The sequence below is a fragment of the Panthera pardus genome, unplaced genomic scaffold, assembly GCF_024362965.1.
Source record: "Panthera pardus isolate Hobbes unplaced genomic scaffold, ASM2436296v1 HiC_scaffold_13, whole genome shotgun sequence".
Taxonomy (NCBI): domain Eukaryota; kingdom Metazoa; phylum Chordata; class Mammalia; order Carnivora; family Felidae; genus Panthera; species Panthera pardus.
Genome location: NW_026526688.1, coordinates 21,263,312 through 21,285,092, shown reverse-complemented (window position 1 = coordinate 21,285,092; position 21,781 = coordinate 21,263,312). Strand labels below are relative to the sequence as shown.

Genomic DNA, 21,781 nt, shown 5'->3' with positions numbered 1-21,781 from the left:
TTTACTTTAAACCTGATAGGCTCAAAAATTGAATTCGTAATAATTATATACAGAAGGTTTCAGCCCAAGATTTATATTAATATTCCTATGTGTAAATAAAATAAGGTTACAGAAATATCTGTTACATGAAGTGAGGTGTAACTACATGGTTTTCTTTATGTATGTTGTTTATAGTCATTATTTTGAGGCAAAAAATTAATATCCTCTGGTTTTATACAATTTTGAAAAAATGTTTATTTATTTTTTAGAGAGTATGAGTGGGGGAGGGGTAGAAAAAGAGGGAGACAGAGAATCCCAGGCTGTCAGCAAGGAGCCTGATGCAGAGCTCCAACTCACGAGTTGTGTGATCATGACCCGAATCTAAACTGAGTGTCAGATGCTTAACCAACTGGGTCATCCAGGTGCCCCTGGTTTTATACAATTTTTACCATGTAATAAAATACTCAACTTCAATATTAGTAATCAAGCCTAGAGAATTTGATCACCTTTTCAAATGCCTTATTAGGAAAATTTTTAAGTGTGCAGCCTGCCCAACTATCCATGAGAAGAGGAAGTGTCATGTCTTTGTTTCAAGGCATGGCTCATATATAGCGTCTCTGCTCTCACAATCCTGCCTGGCTGTGAGTTCCAGCCAGAGTGGATCTGGACTTTGTGCTTATGCTATTGATCAGCCTCCAGATGAGTGTTAGCAACCCGGGAGGATGCCATTGTTGGAAACACCACTACATTCTCTAGGACAGGGTGAGAAAAGTAGGATTTACTCTTAATTTTATATATGTAAGTTTCAAAGAGCTGGTGAACACAATAGCTTTCCAAAGAGGTAGTTTGAGACAAATCACTAGAAGAAGTTTTCTATGAAAATAACTTTCCCTTGTGCTTGTTTTCCGCCTTAGAGAGCTGCCTTCTGAAAATGGAACAAGTATCTATGGGGCTGGTGGCTTTATGCCGTATGGCTTTGCAGGGACTTTGGCTGGGGCTGCCACCTGCTTCTATGCCTTCGTGGGATTTGACTGCATTGCAACAACTGGTAAGGGAAGAATCTTGGTTCTCTGTGGAAGGAAAGGTGTTCCTTGTTGTACACAAGTACCCATGGGTGGCAGCAGAAGGTCAAGGAAAGAGTGAGATTTGGGGTAATCAGGGCTGGTTCTGGACCCAGCTGTGGCGCCTACTGTATGTGATAAAAAAGAAACTTAGTAAAATGCTCTGAGCCTTGGTTTCCACTTTGGTAAAATAGGGAGAGCCAGTACCTATCCCTCATGTTAACCCCTCATGTTATGAAGGTTACTTAAGATATAATACACATGAAGGGCATCTGGGTGGCTCAGTCGGTTAAGCGTCCGACTTCAGCTCAGGTCATGATCTCACAGTCTGTGAGTTTGAGCCCCACATCGTGTTCTGTGTTGACAGCTTGGAGCCTGGAGCCTACTTCGGATTCTGTGTCTCCCTCTCTCTCTGCCCTTCCCCCGCTCGCACTCTGTCTCTCTCAATAAACATTAAAAAAAATTTTTTTTAAATATAATACACTTGAAAAATACTTTGCAAGCTGTCAAATATTTTATAAATGTTAGTCATAATTACTGTCCTTAACCTTCAGCCTGGAAGTAACCTTCAGTACTATCACAATGAGTAACAAATGATGACCATGCTCTTAAGTTGTCTCTTTTTTAGTAAGATAAAATATATTGTGGTAAAGCCATCATGTCAGAATCACTCTCTTACGTGCTTCTTCTGGGTTTCAGATTACTGTATGGCCGTGTGATTGACCATTTTGAGGCATTGCAAATGCCAACTCTTACTAGAAAGATTCAAAGCACTATTTTTGTTGTTATTGAAACTGCAACTTAATATAAATTGGCACACTGGGTAGAAAAAGTTTACCTTCATATTTATGGAAGCCTTCCTATGTAGGAGCCCACAGAATGCCATGGCAGTCATTTAATTTCTGTGGATGAATCATTTTCCAAATGATTAAGACTGCTATGCTATCCCAAAAAATTTAATATGCTGGTATACCATGTTTTCTTTCTAGAAATGGGAAACTGACCTGCATGATATCTTGCTTTCTCTTCTTGCCTCTGGGAATTGGAATTTTGTGTAATAACGGAGTACGCTTAAATTTTTTTTTAACATTTATTTACTATTGAGAGACAGAGAGACACAGAGCATGAGCAGGGACGGAGCAGAGAGAGGGGGAGACACAGAATCCGAAGCAGGCTCCAGGCTCTGAGCTGTCAGCACAGAGCCCAACGCGGGGCTCGAACTCACAAACTGTGAGATCATGACCTGAGCTGAAGTCAGACGCTTAACCTACTGAGCCACCCAGACGCCCCAGAGTACGCTTAAGAAGAGAGAAAATTTCATGTAGAATAGATGGATCAAGCTAAGAAAACAGAAGGGACAAAAGCAGACTGAAATTACCATGAAGGAGAAGAAGAATCCGTGTTTTATCTATTAACGTTTTAGTAAATATGCAAATATTTTGTTTATATCTCCTTAGGTGAAGAAGTCCGGAATCCTCAGAAAGCGATTCCTATTGGAATTGTGACTTCTTTGCTTGTTTGCTTTATGGCCTATTTTGGGGTCTCTGCAGCTTTAACACTTATGATGCCATACTACCTCCTGGATGAGAAAAGCCCTCTTCCAGTAGCATTTGAATATGTTGGATGGGGTCCTGCCAAATATGTTGTTGCAGCGGGCTCCCTCTGTGCTTTGTCAACAAGGTATATTGCATTGCCTGTGAGGCAGGGGCTGTGGGTGTTACTGCAGAGGAGTCATTGTTTAAAGAATTGCTTCAGTAGGTTTTAAAAATACTCCTAGTATAAGGTATATGTTATGCAACTACATATTCTCTGAATAGTTTGACCAGAACTTCCATATGAAAGTCTTAAGTGACAAAACGTTTTTCACCCATCAGTTAAAAGTCAGTTTTTCAAGATAATGGTGGTCCAAGCTTCAGTAGAAATGTATGTATACGGCATTGATACACGTGGACACATACACACACACGTATGCCACACGTATTCATATGTGTATATATTATAAAACTCTAGGACACTTATATCAGCATGTTTCCCTGCTGGCTTCGGTATTACTTGTAGTGTTACAGACCACTGAGACCTGGTGTGCAGACTTGATGTTCTCTGTCGTCTTTTAAAATAATATCAAGTCTCTGTGACTGGGAGCTGTATGCTGTGACATTGTCCAATGTAATATGCTTTTTACTGTGAAACACTGAGACTTTCTCTTAGTACTGATCGGAGTGAACTTGGTCTAGAAATAGAAATTACTGTTTTGAAATTGATGCTGAAAGTTCATATAATGTCTATGTGGAAAGAAAAAGGTAGTTGAATCTCAACTGCCCAGATTTTCAGGGGCTACTTGTTTTCGTACTTGAGAATCCATTTCTCAGGCTCCCTGAGCTATTCACGTTTCAAATTAACATATGATTATAAGATATTTCATTCTAGTTTATATCATGGGATACTGTATAAAATTCTTACAAAGAGAAAATTAATCTCTTTGCCTGATTACTAATTTTTTTAAGTGAAAATAAGTTGTTAAAAGTCCGAATTAGAAAAAAAATCTTTTCATATAATTCATCAGCCTAGCTTTTCATCGCTCTCAAAAAAATCCTATTTATTTTCTATTCAGGATAATATTTAGTAGCAAGTAGAAATTGCCCCCATTGGTTTCTCAGCCATCCGCTAATGTTGAGGTTTATTCTGAATAGTTTGAAAAAATCTGAACTATGAAGACATCATGCCATCATGGTCTTAGAAGATAGACAAAGATTTATCCATGGCCAAGTCAGCCCAGCTTTATCAAAAGATAAAATGAATATTTAAAACAAAATATTTTACATATTTTCTTTCAAATGGTTATTTTTTTTTATAACTAAGTCATGTATGGATTCGTGCAGCCAGTAAACACACAAGAAATTTGAAACATCTAAAGCAAAGAGCATTTTCTTAAAACTTTGCTGTTCCTGACTTTTAATCGTGGCTACTTCTGTGTACTAAATTTACAGTAAGTTGGTGTATTTTTGTGGTTTTTTTTTTACCCTTTCTCTCTTGATTATCTTGTGATGCTGGGTATTATTACTAATATGATCAAATACCAAGCAATATGAGGAAAAATAATGGTAAAATAAATACAAGAAGTACATAATCATTGAATAAATGAAGTGACTATACTATGAATTCAAATTACTTAATCTCTAATTTCATATCCGTTTAGAAATTTTGTTTTCTGAGTTATTGCCACTAAAAATGTCTTAATGCTATGATTGGTTTTGGTTTTCTTAAGTCTTAATTACTTAGTTTTAATTCAGTAATAATTGCGGGCATGCACAAATTACTTGCACTATTGTTCTTAGTGTGGTGAGTGTGCGGGGCAAATATCTATAACAGAATAATAGGTAGCACAATGGTAAATATTGGCAAGTATTTTTAAATGCCCAATCATAACACATTTAAAAATAACAAGACGTCATAATCATGGTTGTGATGCTGAGTTTTATAGGAGTCGCTTAATTTCAGTTCTGAGATGTCATCTTGCATGAATGTATTTGCCATCCTGCATGTGTTTGCTTTTTATTCAGTCTTCTTGGATCCATTTTCCCAATGCCGCGGGTAATCTATGCTATGGCGGAGGATGGGTTGCTTTTCAAATGTCTAGCTCAAATCAATTCCAAAACGAAGACACCAGTAATTGCTACTTTATCATCGGGTGCGGTGGCAGGTGAGAGTTGACTTTTGTTAAGAAAAGGGGGATCTTTTTTCTCATCAAGGATTCTGAAGAGAAATGCAGTTAGGTAGTTTTCTGTTTTGATCTAAATAAAGGTCAGTAACTTTTTTTGTGAATGTTTCCTTTTTTGATGTTTTTTTTTGGTTTGTTTTTCTGGGTTTTTTTGGCCTAGGTTCTGCATTTTAGTGTGTCCGGTCTTTACCTGTGTATGCCTGTCTAGAGTAATACTTCACAATAACTCACATGCGGATTATGAATTTTTCTGTTCTAGTCTTCTGGGCTCTATGTTTCCTTTACCCCGAATTCTATTTGCCATGGCCCGAGACGGTTTACTGTTTAGATTTCTTGGCAGAGTGAGTAAGAGGCAGTCACCAGTTGCCGCCACGTTGACGGCAGGGGTCATTTCTGGTAAGCTTTTCAAACATAGGATTCTTCAGCATTGGCCTTAAACGTTTTATGCGCATGCATGGACTTATAAAGAGGGTCTGCTTGCTGTGCATGTAAGTTAAGAAAAAAAAAATCACTGATCAATTAGGTTATGAACATTGAGATCTGAAAATTGTGGTGGTGGTGGTCTACTGAAATTCATTCTTAACTGACCCTTGGGGATTTTTTACCATTTCATTATTTTAATTTTTGGGGCACCTAACAAATGTGCAAAGGGTTATAATGGGTCTTCACCGTATTTTTACTCATTTTTAATTAAATATAAGAAATGTCAGGGTAATTTATACTTGCTGTGGTAAATACCCACCCTCAAAGTGGGGATATCTGCACTGCCTGGACCACCATGGTTCTTTAAGACTTACTAACAACTGTTTCCTCTTAAACCCCATTTGGACTCTATTTTTGCTTTCAACTGTTTTGGTGTTTAACTCATATTGAAAAAAAAACTTGCAGATGCCTATCTTTGGGGATGTCATAATATCTCTGTAAAATGCCGTTGGCCAGATTCTTATTTATTCCATGAAGAAATTTTCAAGGAGATTCATACAGATTGAGAGAACGGCCTTAAAGGTCCTGTTCTAGGAAGCAAGAGAGAGACTTCAGCAAGCTTTATAAAGCTGTTTTAGTAGTAAAAATTCAAATCAAAACTGATAACTTGATTGAGGCTCTGAATTGGGGGGAAATTACAGAATGCTAATGCTTAAATTATGCATGAAATAGTATTTTTTCAGAGTCAGAAAATATTTGCCTAAACAACTTCACATTGTAAATGTTTTTTAATAAATTTGGCACTTTATTAGACACACATTGGAAGGACAAGTCACTTATTTTCTTAATGGCGGCTTAGATTTCTGCCCCCATAAAATGAAGGTTGCACTAGATGATCTATAGCCCATTTTGTTACTAAACAGTACATTATGCTAGTGAAAAGAATTTATAAATCTTGACAAAGGATCATACATTTTATTTATTCCATAAAAATGTTTATTTTTTCCCAGTGAAATCTTGCCCAGTAATACTTTATTTTGTATTCAGAGTTTTACAAAATATATCCTTCTTTCTTCAGAAGGAATTTAATTTGGCAGTATAACATATTGACATTAATAACAAAAGAAGATAATTAGAGCAGAAGGCTTTTTTTTAAACGTTCTGAAATACTATATTTTTGTTATTCTACTCCCACACCTTACTGTGCTTGTTTTGAGCTTAGATTAGAGAGCTTATCTGGATAATTAATCATCTTCCTCTTTCTTAGCTACTTATTTTGCTATTTGTAATTCTTACAAAACATACTGAAACTGTAATAATCTAATATATAAGTATACTAGCAACGGAAGGTTTTCAAAGTAAGGCATGAGGTGCATTTAAAGAAATGATGTATCATGGAAGGAACATGAGGAAGCAGGGTAGAAGTAGAGTTTACATGGAATTCTATTGCCACCAGTTATAACCTTGCCAAATTAGCCTGTCTATAAAATGAGGGTCATTATCTTATCAGGTCAAACCATGTGAAATTGCTGGTTTGGAGGTCAAAAACAGTCAGATTCTGGCCACTGCATATAGTTAAGCCTATATAATTTCCCTGTCTCATAGGATTATTGGATTAAAGATAAATTGAGATCATAGAGATATAAAGCTTGCTAAGAGACGTCTGGTAAACCATGGGAATAGAATGTGGTGTTTCTACTTAACAATGATAGAGACAACTATGCGGTCAAGTCAAGTTAGTATTGTCGGTATTTGATGTTTCAATGGAGAAAAAAATTGCCAAGTGCAAGTTAACTATTCAGCTAGAAAGTATATTTTGCCTCATAACATTACTGCAATTTGAGTGTAGGACATAGATTCATCCCTCAAATTTAGTCCCATCTTCTCAGAGTGAGGAGTTTTAACCAGCATGGAATTTCACCTATACCAGAAATGTAATTTAATTGGAAATTACTTTCTTTCATATATGCATAATTCAAGATGCAGATGGAAATGCAAATGATCATGGAATTTCTGTAATGAAAGTTCTTCCATTTCAATTTTTTAATGGTTGTTTCACAAGAGCTAGTTCCTATTTCTGAGCAATGTTTTTCTTTTGAAACATCAAAGGAGAGTGTTCTGTCATATGATATTTTCATTCTTTGTCAGGCCAATATTTTTTAAATAATCAAAGTAGATGTGTTTTATACTTGATAGATAGCTAAGGGGTTTGGAGGTTTCACCAGCAGTTTGTATGACCTAAGGAACACCTTTTTAACTGAGAGAAATATATTTTCTATAGTTTGTTTGATTTATCATTGGTCCTGGAACCATAAAATGACAACTGTCCCTGACCTGAAAGTTATCAACTGTATGGAGTTACATGAGAGGCCATTTTCTTTACCATTCTGCTCTCTCCCCAATAGCTGTGATGGCATTTCTTTTTGACCTGAAGGCCCTTGTGGACATGATGTCCATTGGCACTCTTCTGGCCTACTCTCTGGTTGCAGCATGTGTTCTCATCCTCAGGTGAGTGTCCTCATTGGTCCCGAATGCTGCATGTCACATGGAGCCCAGGGAATAAAGAAAATCAGGACTCACCATCCTTGCTTTCGAGGAGCTACTGGTCTCACGAGGCAAGAGGTCATGGGCAGAAAAACATCACTATAAAGTATAATAAACATACTTAGTCCTTAGCAAAGAATTAATGTTTATTTTTGAGAGAGATCGAGAGAGCTCCAGTGGGGGTGGGCAGAAAGAGAGGGAGATACGGAATCCAAAGCAGGCCTCAGGCTGCAGGCTGTCAGCACAGAGCCCGACACGGGGCTCAAACCCACAAACCACGAGATCATGACCTAAGCCAAAGTCGGATGCTTAGCTGACTGAGCCACCCAGGCGCCCCGGTCCTTACTTAGCAAAGAATTAAACACAGTTGATAATTAGCAGTAAGTTGGCCTAATCTATATGAACCACAAGTTCTTATAATGTATAAAAACACTTAAAAATATTCTATCTTTTGTCCCAGTATTTCAGCTGCTAAGATTTTATAATAAAGATTTTAATCAAAGAGGCACACACAGATATATATAAATATAGAGAAAGATATCTATATAGATTTATAAAGGATGTTTATGAAAAAGGCAATTTGCAAAAGTGAAAAAAATTAAACTGACTTGCATATCAATAGCAGAACGGTGAAACAAATGAGGATACCCTTTTTCTTCTACAAAAGAGGTAAACGCTTTTTCTTCTACAGCAAATATTATAATTATATGGATAAATGTATCTGATTCAGCAAAGCTGTATTAACATCTGAATTTATTTAAATAATACCATAGATTTACATGAAGAAATCATTTTTACGATTTCACTTTAATGCATCTTTTATGATCTCTTTAATGCATGTCATATATATGCATTTCTGTTTGGCTGAAATTGCCTCAAAACACTGGGTGGTTTTGATTCTCTTCTGTGTATTTTGTGAATTTTTTCCCTCAGTGAGCATATTTCTTCTTTAGATTGAGGTCAAATGTTACTTTTGCATTTAAGGAAAGGCTGCTCAGAGGGAAGGAGACCACACTGAGGAGACAGGGGCACATCCTAGGAGGTGAAGTAGGCTGGTATCCTGACGCAGGCTGGAGAGGAAGGGGATAAATTGATCAAGAGACTTGGCATACATGAGGTTGGGAAGCATGGTGGGCGGAGCTCATCTGGGTTAAACTGGAGGACTGGGAGAGGAAGGTTGAGGAAGATGAGGCCAGAGAGGCAGATGGCCAGCGGCAGTTGAATGCCAACCTGAAGACTGGATGTCCCTCTGCAGCTGACGCTTAAGCAGAGTTTCTGTGCTGTTTTCTTGAAACGCATTTCCTTTGGACCCAGATATTTTCAGGATAATTCTCCTCTAGTCACAGTCGCCTCCCTTGGAAAACGTAACTCTCTTCCGCATCTACTGTGTCACTTTGTAATGAAACGGCTGTCAGAGGAAATTCAGAGTTGCTGCAGATGTTTTATTGAGCAGGTTTGTGGCCTGGCTCAGCATGCTCTGGGGCGGAGTCATGAAAAGTGTCAGTTTACTGCACAAGCTGGGACCCTGCAAGGGGTCTCACTTAGAGTTTACGGTGTTCGTTTCATTTGGGCCAAGTGTCTGTTGGAGAATGAAGACACGGACGTTTATTTGGCAACAGGTACCAGCCCGGCTTATCTTACGAGCAGCCCAAATGCTGTCCTGAAAAAGAAGCACTGGGATCATGTGCCAGCGCGGCCTCGAAAAGCGAGTCCCAAGTCACCATGCTGCAGGGGCAGGGTTTCAGCCTGCGGATTCTCTTCAGCCCCTCAGCTCTGCCTACGCAACAGTCATCTTCTCTCGTGAGCTTTCTGGTGGGCTTCCTCGGTAAGTCCGCCGTGCCGCGCACAGAGCACAGGCCCCCAGGGGTGTGTAGCTGGAGCGGGTATGTGGACGCGGACAAAAGGCCTTACCTTGCCTTAGACTAAGTTTGCCGCTGCCCTGGGCCCTGAAGGTTCTGCCCAATGGATCACTGGTAGTTGAGAGCATGTATTAGTGGGATGGATTTATCATGTAATTGAAGAAGAAAGGAAGACATTCCCTAGGGTGTGAGTGGCAGCTGTACAAAGCTGGAACATCTCAGTGGCCGTCCGGGGGTCCCAGGAACACCTGCCAGTAACACACTGGGACGCAGTAGAGAAAGTCTTGTTTGCTCACCTGCCGTTATGTCATGGGTGATATTTTCAGCAACATTTACCAAGCACTGGCAACGTGCCAAGAGCTCTGCTGGGCACCTGGGACAGCAGGAAGAATGGCCCCTGCTCTCGGGGGGCTGAAAGGAACAGGATTATTGGCGGCAAGCTGAGGGAAGTATAGACTTCTCCAGAGCACAGAGGAGGGACGTGATGGTCAGAGATAGGGTGGGCGCGTGGTGACATCACCTTCTGAAATAGGGGGAAAAGACACAGATCATGTATTATTTGTTTGCATTAACAATCACTGTTTACAACCGTGGACAGTGGACAGACCTGCCATCTCCCATTTGAGAACAGAGAAATCTCCAGCCCAGACAGCATCCCATCAACCCATGTGATACAGTCAGAGGATGTCACGAAGGGGGACCCAGAGGACGCATGGGGAGGGGGAGCAAGATGGTAGTCCCAGGAGGGGAGGAGGAGACCGTCAGGAGGAAGCGAGTGGAGGTTAAGTCAGTGGGATCAGCCATGTCTTCCCCTAATGGAAATGAAGAATCTTAGTATTTGGCAAAGTAGATCCGGAAAGAACTTGATATCTTATCAAAATAGACGGCTTGAGCTGAGGGAATGAGTGACGTGCGCGTGCTGATTTTGTTTTCCATACGTGTCACCTTTACAGCATTTCTGGTTCTGGGTCTGAGCATCCTGACCACTTACGGAGTCCACGCAATTGCCCGGCTGGAGGCGTGGAGTCTCGCTCTCCTTGTGCTCTTCCTCATTCTCTGCATCGTTGTCGTGCTCACCATTTGGAGGCAGCCCCAGAATCAGCAAAAAGTAGCCTTCATGGTACGAATTGTGAACATTAGAGATCCTAAATATTTCGCACATTTTCTCTTATGGGTTAGTTTTATAAGTTTAAAAAAAGTCACTTCTGATGACGTTAACCAGGGAACTAGAGTGTCACGATTCTTGGAGATGATACTTTTTGTCATAAGTATTCTCCCTACGTGGCTTTTCAAAACCCTGAATATGCTCCTATCACATTATTATGTATAATAGTAAACAGATTTCTTGTCAAGTAATCTATGGAATCAAGGAATAAAGAAATTTTATTTTAGAGATTCGGTACTCTCTCAAGAAGATTATTCCCACTAAAAGCCCTTCTGCTATAATTGTCCTGTTGGATTTGAACTAAGAGCAGGTTTGGGCTTGAAGAGAGCTTCCTGGAAGGATCCCTCTGAGATGCCAAATGTATCCAGACTTCCAGAGGCATGCCTGCTGATATCTGAACTAAACCAGTAAACCCTAAACTGAACCAAACCCTAAAACCCATTGCATCTTGGTGATGATGTAGATGTTAGCAGGCTGGATAAATCCCTATTGCTCTGGGCTGCACGTAAATAGTGTAAAATGGGACGTTGCCTTTAGTATACTCTACAGGAATGATTTTTCTCCAGGTTGTTCTTTCTGTAAGAATTAAGCTTACTGACACAGTGTGAAAGTACACATGTCAAGTTAGTGTTGACACAGTTTGGGGAATGTGCTTTCCAAATCTGAGTCTAGTTAAGAAGATATTTTTCCCCCTTAGGTTCCATTCTTACCATTCTTGCCAGCCTTCAGCATCCTGGTGAACATTTACTTGATGGTCCAATTGAGTGCAGACACGTGGATCCGATTTAGCATTTGGATGGCACTTGGTAGGTCTTTTAATGTTTTAGCTTTCTGAACCTTGGCTCTGTTTCTCCAGTTTTCATGCTCTGTGATTAGACAGATTCATCCCCTCCCCCTTCCTGGAAATAAAGGGTTTTGTTGTTTGTTTGTTTGTTTGTTTTTCAGTTTCTTCCTTTCCCAATTTTAGATCATCAGCATGCTTACTTTTCCAAATATTTTCAGATACCTTTTTTTTTTAATTTTTTTTTAATGTTTATTTTTATTTTTGGGAGAGACAGAGACAGAATGCGAGTGGGTTAGGGGCAGAGAGAGAGGGAGACACAGAATCCGAAGCAGGCTCCAGGCTCTGAGCTGTCAGCACAGAGCCCAATGTGGGGCTCGAACTCACGAGCTGTGAGATCATGACCTGAGCCGAAGTCGGACACTCAACCGACTGAGCCACCCAGGCGCCCCCCTTTTTTTTTAAATTACATTTTCCCAGTAACTCTGTAGAATCTGTAAATTCTGCTTTCTCCAATTAATGGGTGAGAAAAAAAAGAAGCCCCAAAAAGTCCAGGGATCAAATTTGTGAATGGCATTGTTAAGACTTTGATTCCAAAGCCCGTTCTTGTCAGTGTATACCAGTAGACTTCTGAAGATATTTGGGGTTTTGTTTTGTTTTGTTTTTTAATTTTTTAAAATGTTTATTTATTTTTGAGAGAGAGCGTGAGTGAGAGGGGGCAGAGAGAAGACACAGAACTCAAAGCAGGCTCCAGGCTTCACGCTGTCAGCACAGAGCCTGAGGCGGGGCTTGAACCAACAAACTGTGAGATCATGACCTGAGCTAAAGTCAGATGCTTAACCGACCGAGCCACCCAGGTGCCCCTGAAGACATTTTGAGTGAGCTGATAGCAAGAAATTTCTGTTATCTAAAGTTCTTACTGTTTGAACCTTGGGATTTAGCATTAAATGACGTCAGTATGCCTATTTATATCTATACTATACTGTTTTTCATTATGATTTCTTTCCTATGTGAAAAATTGAGTTATAAAATAAAAGTTTGCATTTGTTGTAACTAAAGCCCTGAGCACTTGTCTTAAAAATGTGAGGAGAGGGGCGCCTGGATGGCTCAATCAGTCGACTGACCGACTCCTGTTCAGGTCGTGATCTCACAGTTGGCGAGTTCAAGCCCCACATCTGGCTGGGTGCATTCAGCACAGAGCCCTCTTCAGATCCTCTGTCTCCCTCCCTCTCTCTGCTCCTCCCCTGGTGCCGCTGTCTCTGTCAAACACAGATAAACATTTTTAAAGAAAATGTGAGGAGAAATGTCTGTAAGGTGAAGCAGAGAGAAACAAGAGCTAAATCTGCATTGTTTGGGTTGCCCGAGCGGTTGAAGAGTGTGTTTTTTGTCAGTCTTCCCATTGGCTTAGCAAGAATGAACCTGATTCACTCTTGTGTATGTAATTGTTTGCTTTGGCTAGAAATTAACTTCATTTCAGTTTCAAGCCACCAACCCACTTGAGTTGATGGGAGATCTGATCTCTGTCAGTTTTGCTCATCTCCCCACACCCACACTAGGGCTTTGCCCATACTTTGGGGACCTCACACTGTGCCAGGGAACGGGGGTGCTGGTGCCTCGGGTCACAGGTTATCCATTCACACAGGTTACAACCAGCTTGTCCTCTCTTCCTATCACTGTGGCCACTTCTGGTAGGTGCTTCTGTTGCTTCAGGGCCAGGATCCTGACAGGAATCCCCTGCCGGTCAGCCCCACCCTCAGGGATGTAGCAACACAGCCATTCCTTTGGGGTCCTGTGTACATGCTGCCAGGGAGCGGAGCCCAAAACCCCCAGGGCACAGGACTCTAGAACTCTCTCCCCTCCTCTGAGCCCAGAAGAATCTCTTTGAAATCTGGCAGAGAACTTCAGCATGCTTCCTACCTTTCCATGAGCCCTTGCTTCTTTCCTCAAACATAGTCCACTCTAGTTTAATGTACTTGATCTTAGTTAAGAGCATCGACTATGGAGCCAGATTCTCTGTGTTTGAATCTACATCTGCCATTTATTCACTGTGTGGCCGAAGCCAAGTTACCTCTGCTTTTGTGCCTGTTTCTTTGTAAAATGGTGATCATAAAAAAAATAAATAAATAAAAAAAAAATAAAATGGTGATCATAGTACCTTTATGTGAGGACAGGGAGGGCTGGGTCTTTAAACCATTGAGGTATGAGAGGAAGTAGAATCATTCCTCAACATACCTGCCAAAATGCTAATTGGTAGCCTGCTTCCTGTTATTTTAGATAGGAAGATTATTTTTTTTTAATTTTTTATTTTTTAACGTTTAGTTATTTTTGAGACAGAGAGAGACAGAGCATGAACGGGGGAGGGGCAGAGAGAGAGGGAGACAGAATCGGAAGCAGGCTCCAGGCTCTGAGCCATCAGCCCAGAGCCCGATGCGGGACTCGAACTCACAGACCGCGAGATCGACCTGAGCTGAAGTCGGACGCTTAACCGACTGAGCCACCCAGGCGCCCCTAGATGGGAAGATTATAATGCATTTCACATCAACCCCAAACTCTCAACCAATGTTTAAATATATAACTCAAAGCAAAATACCTACATGTAAGTAATAAACTATCTAGTGGGGATACTTAAAACCTTTGCTTCTAATTCCCAGCCAGCGTAGCTGTTAATAACTAGTTGCTTTGTACATGATTGTTTGGCCTCTCCTGGTGACAGTAACATGTTTACACATGCCCCCTTTGTTTACATAGGGCATGCTTTCCAAAATATCTCACTGTGAGTCTGACACCCCACCACTTGTGTTTGGGATGTCATTTGAGATCTTACCCCCCCCCCCCATATCCTTTTGTTTAGAGTTTAGTATTGAGTTTTGAGAAAATCAGTGTATTTTTTTTGACCTAGATGTCTGAAAACACTTATTGAGAGAAACATAAGTTCTATAAAGATTGGGTGTTAACAATGGACAAACACATTGTGCTGAGAAAGCATCCATCAGGGACCTTCTGCAGGGGAATCCTCTTGCCTTGTGTTCTAAAATAGACCAGAAAGAGAAGGCAGAAAACTCTATTAAGTTCTATATTAAATTTCCCATGTTCAAACTGTCATTTTCTGATATACTTAAAACATTGATTTTTTTTTCTTTTCCCTCCAAAAGGTTTCCTGATCTACTTCGCTTATGGCATTAGACACAGCCTGGAGGGTAATCCAAGAGATGAAGAAGATGAAGAAGAGACTTACTCAGACAACATTCATGCAACAACAGAAGAAAAATCTGCCATTCAAGCCAATGACCATCACCAAAGAAACCTGAGTTTGCCTTTCATATTCCACGAAAAGACAAGCGAATGCTAACGCTTAAGGAGCTGAGTTGGGCCACAGTCTTAACATACCTATCCTCCGTGGAGTAAACCGTGACAGGGTGTCAGCATCGCGCTAGGTTGCTGTGGGTTTGCTGCAAACATAGTTCACCCTAACTTATGCTTACCTGAACAGCACCTCCTCAGATGGTGAATTATGTACCTGGGGAGACCTCCCAAGCCCTCTCCTCAGTGGCGAATACCCCCCAAATAGCAGGAGCGTGTGTGTGTGTGTGAGTGTGTGTGTGTGTGTGTGTGTGTGTGTATGTGTGTTGGGGTATATGAATATGGAAAGTTGGTTGTGTTTTACTACTACCATATTACATTTTTCCGGTGTTGTCATTAATTGGTGGCTTATAGCACATGCTGAAATGGAGGCAATCACTGAATAGAAGTGTTTTGTATGTGCCTGGTGCGTTTGGGGAAATACCTGTTGCTTTTCCTTATTAGGTGTCATTAATGTCAATTAGAACATGCTAAAAATGCACTTACCCATCTTGGTGTCTGTCATTGGTCAGGAGCAAGAGGAGGGGATAAGAAATGAGCCTTTTCTGTAACTTATAAATGCCAGCAGTGGGTTTAGTAGAGATTTGTATTCTATGAAGGATGGCACTTTGCCCAAACTTCAGCCGCCACGGGGATTTGTACCTGCGATATACCACATGGGGCAAAAGTGGTGTTCCGTGTCACCCAATGGGGCCTCTTTCAACCGCTGTCTATTTTAAGAGATGTGCTCTTTACATATGAAGACTTCACCTACTGTGAGTGCTGTATATCCCTCAGTCCAGTCAGGGATTTGAGAGCAGTATGTGTGATCTACATGGGGCCCTTTATGCTAGAAAGTGAAGCTGGTCCCCATGGCTGGAAAGCTTGCGTGAGTGGCAGTGATGAGGGTATATTTGAAAATCAGAGTTAGACATAAGCTTGGAAAAGTAGACACTAAGCATCCTTGTGTTTAAAGTCACTTAAAATAAGCCAGTAGAATCTTCTAGGTCACACAGTTGGTAGAACGATTCATACTTTTTTCTATTACTTAATAACTAATCACAGTTCAGTTTTTCTAAACCTCCTCAGGTACAGATTTCACTCCTTTGTTTCTATTATTTTGTCTTGTCCTAGACATGAGGGGCTACAGTAGCAAATTATGTCTTTATTACGTGCCAAAGAGGAGAACTGAAGGGATACGAGAAGAAAAAATTGCCCTGTTTTGAGTTTAAAGTGCCTATTCAGATATTAAATTGCATTTGACCGAGTTTGAGGGGTTTGGATCTAATTTGCCTTTGTTGTTTCATTTGGAAACATTGAAGGATGTTTTTCTTCCCCCAATCCCATAAATTGTTTGGCACTTTTTATCTCATTTATTTTTAATTGACCACACTAAATCTATTAATAAAAACTCTAGTAACCCAACAGTGTTTGGGGAATAAAATATTTTAGTTAAATACGTGATTTTTAAAACCTCCAACTGAAAAAATGTAACCTAATTAAATTAAAGCTATATAAACACAGTAACGTTTATATAAGTAAATGATTTGTTTTTACATGTGAGATTCTCTAATTACTATATTTTACTGGATAGCGTTCTCTAGTAGTGGACTGTTTATCTGCAGTGTGCTTTGCTTCTAATGAATTGTTTTTCTTACAAATAATTACATGGTTTACTAGGTGAGGCTAGAGGCTAAAAACTTATATATATGGGTTACATTCCCAGGATAAATGTTATCAAGCACACCAGTTGACCAGCTTAATCGAAAGGCAAGGAAAACATTTGTTTTCTGACAGCACTTCCAAGAGATTAGTTATTTCACTGATACCATTAAAAAGCAAGTTGTGATTGTTTTGTTGAACCAAGAGTTTATTGTGAGTAAATATCAGGTAAACAGGTAGAAAGCCTGGGTTTCTGGCTGCTATTGTTGAAGCATCCCTGACCTAGAACTCAGTCCTGACATTCCACAGTTTCCAGGCTGCACAGGGTAAAATCTGAAGCCCAGAATTCTCTTTTAAGCATGTTTTTCTAGAGAGGAAGAGTTGGATATGCAAGGGGTAAAATATTTCTGTAAGGACTTTAGGTATGATCACAAGTCCTTGCTGTTAGAGTAATACACTGAGAACACCCTTTTATTCTATAATCAATCTAGAATAGACCCTTAACACAGGGAACATAAGGAATTTCCTACATAAATATTTAGGTCTTTTACTGTAACAAAAGAAATTTATTTAGAATGTGATAGGCAGCTAAAACTATTATGCCCACTGTGTTCAATTAGGAGAAGAATTTAGTTAAAAATTATTTTTCCACATTAAAACACTTTGCAAACACAAGTATCTATGAAAAGATGCTTCGTCGGTGACTGTGCTTTTTTTCTGTGAAGACTCAAATATGTATGAGTCATATCCCTGTATGAGTGTGTGTATATATATATGTATATGTCTGTGTATTTCAAATAGTGTATAAGTCGGTTGGGTTTATGATGGGCTTTGGAAACAATACCATTATATGGATTTAAAAAAAAAACCCAATTGATGTGGAGAAAAAATAATGTTTTATATTGATAGGTATGCTTATACAAAATTTTTAGGTTTTAAACTATTTTGCAATATACAGCAATTTTATATGTATGATATTTTCTATAGATTCTTTAAGAAAGATATATTTATAATGTAATATGGAATCAGTAAACTCTATTATAACAGGTGCTTTATAATCTGAAATGGAGTAGGGGTAGGAGCTATTAGGGTATTTCTGTTTACTTGTTTCTGTGGCCCCTTTTCTGACATCTCTGTCTTGCTCTGTGTTTATTAGTAAAAGCCCGTACTACTGGCTCTTTTACCAGCCTCCCGTTTCTACATCTGAATTCATAACCTTAAGAACAAAATATTGCTTTTACTTTCTTAGGATTACCAAAATGTTTTATATAGATTTGACTAGTAGTCAGTCACACTTATACAAACTCCTCTCCAGGAATGAAAAAATACATACCACACAATCTCTTAATTGTGACTGAGTAAAAACAGTTTAAATTACTTTTCTTTCCTGCACTAGGAAATATGCTGTATTAACATTTTCAGTGAGAAACTTATAATAACACCATTATTTTAAGCTCTTGAGAAAAGGGAAAAGATGACTTATGAATAACCATATAAAGGCAATATGCCTACCCTCTATTTAAAAAGGTAGCTATACAAATCCAAGTTTAAAACCTATTTATGAGAAAACTTATGTTAGAACTTTTGATCAATACCGAGATACAGATTATTGCTTACCCACATTTTCCCCAGAGATAAACATCAAGAAAACTTCCTAAGACCAAAAACATCTTTTGGGATATATACATTAGAGGAAAAACTAACCTTGATATATGTAAAACTTTACTGTTACCATCCATAGTTAATAGAAAGTATCTGTTTGAGAATTATTTTCCTTTAAAATCCAAAAGCCTGTCTTTCAATTTTACGAATAAAGGATTTTAAACTTTTTTTTTTTTTAATTTTAGAAACTAGCCAGCTTATTTGCTAAGTCCTGGTGGTTGTTAACCATATTTTGAATCAGAGTCTGTATTTACTGAGTTATTTTCTAAATTAATGGGAATGCTTAGCAGGGGGAATGAGGAGGTTTATTGCCCTGCAATACTGATAATGCCAGAGGAGTATATTACTCTTCTTTCTTTGTAAATCAGGGCATATTCTGAGATGACAAACCACGTGATAACATGCCAAGATTCCAACTCTGCCTCGTGATGTGGCTGCCTGATTTCCTCCTGATGCCCTTCAAGCAACTGCTACTTAAGACACAAACTACAGTTTGCACAGCATTTTAAAGGATTGGGTTTAGAGTGTATATCACAGCGTATTAAAATCCACATGATTAGTGTGAATGGGGGGGGGCGGGGAGAGGGGATTAACTTTTTTTTTTTTTTTGCTAGTGCCAAAATACTGCCTTCTCTGTACATTTTCTGCTTACAGTCTCTGACATGTCCTAAAATATCAAGGGGAAAAAAGTACCAAAGTTCAAGTAGTAAATAATGCCAGCACAGGTCATTTTTCAGTCATGTAGATTTGCAGATAAGGTTGCTTAGCTTTGTTGTTTAGCTGAGATTTTTTTTTTTTCTCTTTGTATAATTATATTTAAACATTTTTAAATGGATTTCTGGTTTCTGGATTTTGAGAGGCCTGCTCTGTTTTTGTGGTTGTTGGTTTTTGTAACATTCATTATCGTTTGTATGTACACAGTTTAGTCTCACTGATTTCAGACGTGTCTTGTGATGGCTCGAGTCTCGTGACAGCCTTGTTGAGAGTAGTACTTAGCTTTTCTTCACCCTGGCTGAAGCCGCTGCCATTATCTGGCCCTAAAGACCCTTTGCTGACCACTGGTGCCCCATGGGGATCATGACCAGGAGCCTGGGCTGGATCTAGAGTCAGGCAGCCCGTAGAGCGTAAGCATCTAGAGCTAGCCTTGTTGGGTGGGGTCTTGGGATGATAGGGTGGGATACGAAGTGAAAGCCTTCACATGAAAGTAAGGAGTGTGGGGTCCAAATATCCCATCAACACATCACGTAAATGATAGGGACTAAGGAAGGTCTGTGACTCATAGGACGGATGGCTGCTTCCTGAAACTGGTCCCATGGGGTCGGGCCCACTACAGTCCCCGTACTGCACGGACAGCCTTGAGGTGGAAAGTGCACGGGCCCAGGCTCAGCTGGTACTTCCAACAGGGTGGGTTTCACTGGCCCAGGCCCGGGTAGGGGGCCTTTCGTCTTTGGTGTCCACTAGGCTGCCCCATTGTTTTATTGCTCTATTTTGTTGTCATTGTACTTAACAGAAACTGTTGATAGGGCCCAAAACCCTACAGAAATTCTATGTCTGTAAAAAACCCACAGGTTCACAGGACTTGTCTGATCTGAATGTAAAGACTTTCTGTTGAGTAGGTAATTTCAAATTTAAATGTTTTAAATGATAATCAGAGTTCCTTTTTACTTATAACATTAGATTATGTTTTAGAAGTGTAATAAATAAAAACTATTGCTGCTTTACCACTGTAAAATATGCTTTCTAATGTGACCATGTACTTTTTAAATAAATTGTAATATGACTTATGATAATATAATATGCATATGTATCACACACCCCAAAAGCATACATGTCACACACTTATCTAATGTAACCTTTTTTTTTTTTTTTTTAATTTGGGAACTTTTAAAACTCAGAAATATGGTGCAATCTAAATTGAAATGATTTTATTGTCAAGAATACTCACCTGGCAGCCTGAGGACTACCCAGTCCTGTAAGATATAAGACATGTTTTCACAAAGCCTCAGTCCTCCTGGCACGTTCTAAAAAATAGCACTGGGTCCTAAAGCATGCCGTCCCAGGACAAAAGAGCTGAGATCTTACCACTTCAACTGCCGGTCTTTTCATTGCTTTTATCTGTAAGAAACTCCTTTCTCAATGTTCTCCTCAGCAAATCATAGCCTTTAATAATTGGCAATCAGTTATGTACAACTAACTAATTTTTTACAATATAGTAAAGCATTCTTACCAACTTCAACCCTCTGGGAGAAAGGATTCAAAGAGCGTTCTGGACATGACTCAAAGTTATTTAAAATTGCAAATCTCTTGAATTAATTAATTTTGAAATGTCTTTGTGTATATACTTAATTCCCACTGATTTTACTAAATTGGAGGGAACGCATATTGAAGTAAGAAAACAGTAGTTATCACTTTAGCCAGCATGGAAAACCAAGCTGAAACAGAAAAGTATTTGCCAAGTAGAAGCCTAAAACCTAATTTATCTAATTGTTGGCTATTAGGATTGTTACTAGGTTTTGATGACCCACATCTGCCCTGGTACCATATGGTCACATGCAGGCAGTAATCCGCCAGGAACTGTGTCTGGGCTGTGGGTCCAGCCAGGAACCCTTGGCGGTAAGAATGCCATCTCCTTTGTGTTCTTTAAAGAAGGCCACGGGTAGCCTTCCTTTTCAGGCAAAGGGCCCAAAGCCCATGGATTGCTAAGAGATTGTACTCAGAAATCCCTATCTCTGTGGAAAAAATGATTCATTTCATCCCATAAAATATCTCCAAAAAAAAATCCCAAAGACATACAAAAATAACCTATTATCACATTATCTCAGCTTGTTTAGAGTAGGTCAAAAAAGAGATGAACTGTCCAGAAAGAAACTCAGCTCCATACTGATCTACTTACTTGAACTTTTCTAGTCAAAGCTAAGTAAAGAATCCTTGCTCTCTTCTAAAAATGGAGCAGCCACCATGAAGAGGAAAACAAGATCAGCTATTCTGCCCAGGAGTACTCTATAGCCCAAGGTGGGCCTGTATCTCCATGATGATGGGGAACAAGCTTGTTTCTGGGCTCTGAGTCCCTTAACCCACAAGTACCATACCATTGTTGTGATTCATTTCTGGGCTCCCCAATCGCTGAGTCTCCAGGTCTCCCCAGTCTTCCCCTATCTGTGCACTGATGCCTGCCATTTCTTCAAGCAAGGGCCAAGGGTTTCACTGCCCTGGTAGGAATGAGACTTAAAATGCCACTGTTCTTGGACTGAAACATTGACTTGGCACCAAGTTGTAAATAACAGAAGACACTTTGGAAAGGTCAGCATTTAGAGCAAGTAAGCAAGGATAGTTGAGAGTTTACCATTAAATAAATAAAAAGGACGGAGAGAATGGGGGTTTCAAGTCCCTTCCACCACAGCTCAGAGTTGCCCCTCTTCCCCTAGCCACTTACAGGCTCATGTGACCGACAGACTGGCAACACATCTTTACAGCATGCTATATCCTGGAGTAGGAAAGTACTACCAGCTTCTGGGATCCACAATTGGCATTCTATTAAATTTTCAGAGCTGTATTTAAAACCCTTAACGTTAGCTCCTACTAAAACCT

At 39.6% G+C, this 21,781-nt stretch overlaps 1 protein-coding gene across 4 annotated transcripts in view; it reads left to right on the top strand.

Annotated features, from left to right (window-relative positions):
• SLC7A2 (solute carrier family 7 member 2) overlaps window positions 1-19,977 on the top strand; it is a 75,950-nt gene extending 55,973 nt beyond the window's left edge. For 3 of the 4 annotated variants that reach the window (XM_019466732.2, XM_019466733.2, XM_053900911.1), the window contains 8 exons: window positions 894-1,027; window positions 2,498-2,720; window positions 4,601-4,740; window positions 7,587-7,689; window positions 9,345-9,550; window positions 10,538-10,704; window positions 11,447-11,555; window positions 14,683-19,977. In XM_019466732.2, coding sequence (XP_019322277.1) covers window positions 894-1,027; window positions 2,498-2,720; window positions 4,601-4,740; window positions 7,587-7,689; window positions 9,345-9,550; window positions 10,538-10,704; window positions 11,447-11,555; window positions 14,683-14,879 — 1,279 coding nt within the window. In that variant the 3' untranslated portion in view covers window positions 14,880-19,977. Of the gene's footprint in view, window positions 1-893; window positions 1,028-2,497; window positions 2,721-4,600; window positions 4,741-5,017; window positions 5,155-7,586; window positions 7,690-9,344; window positions 9,551-10,537; window positions 10,705-11,446; window positions 11,556-14,682 lie in introns of all 4 variants that reach the window. The other variant, XM_019466734.2, reaches the window with a different exon arrangement.
• The last annotated feature ends 1,804 nt before the right edge of the window (window positions 19,978-21,781 follow it).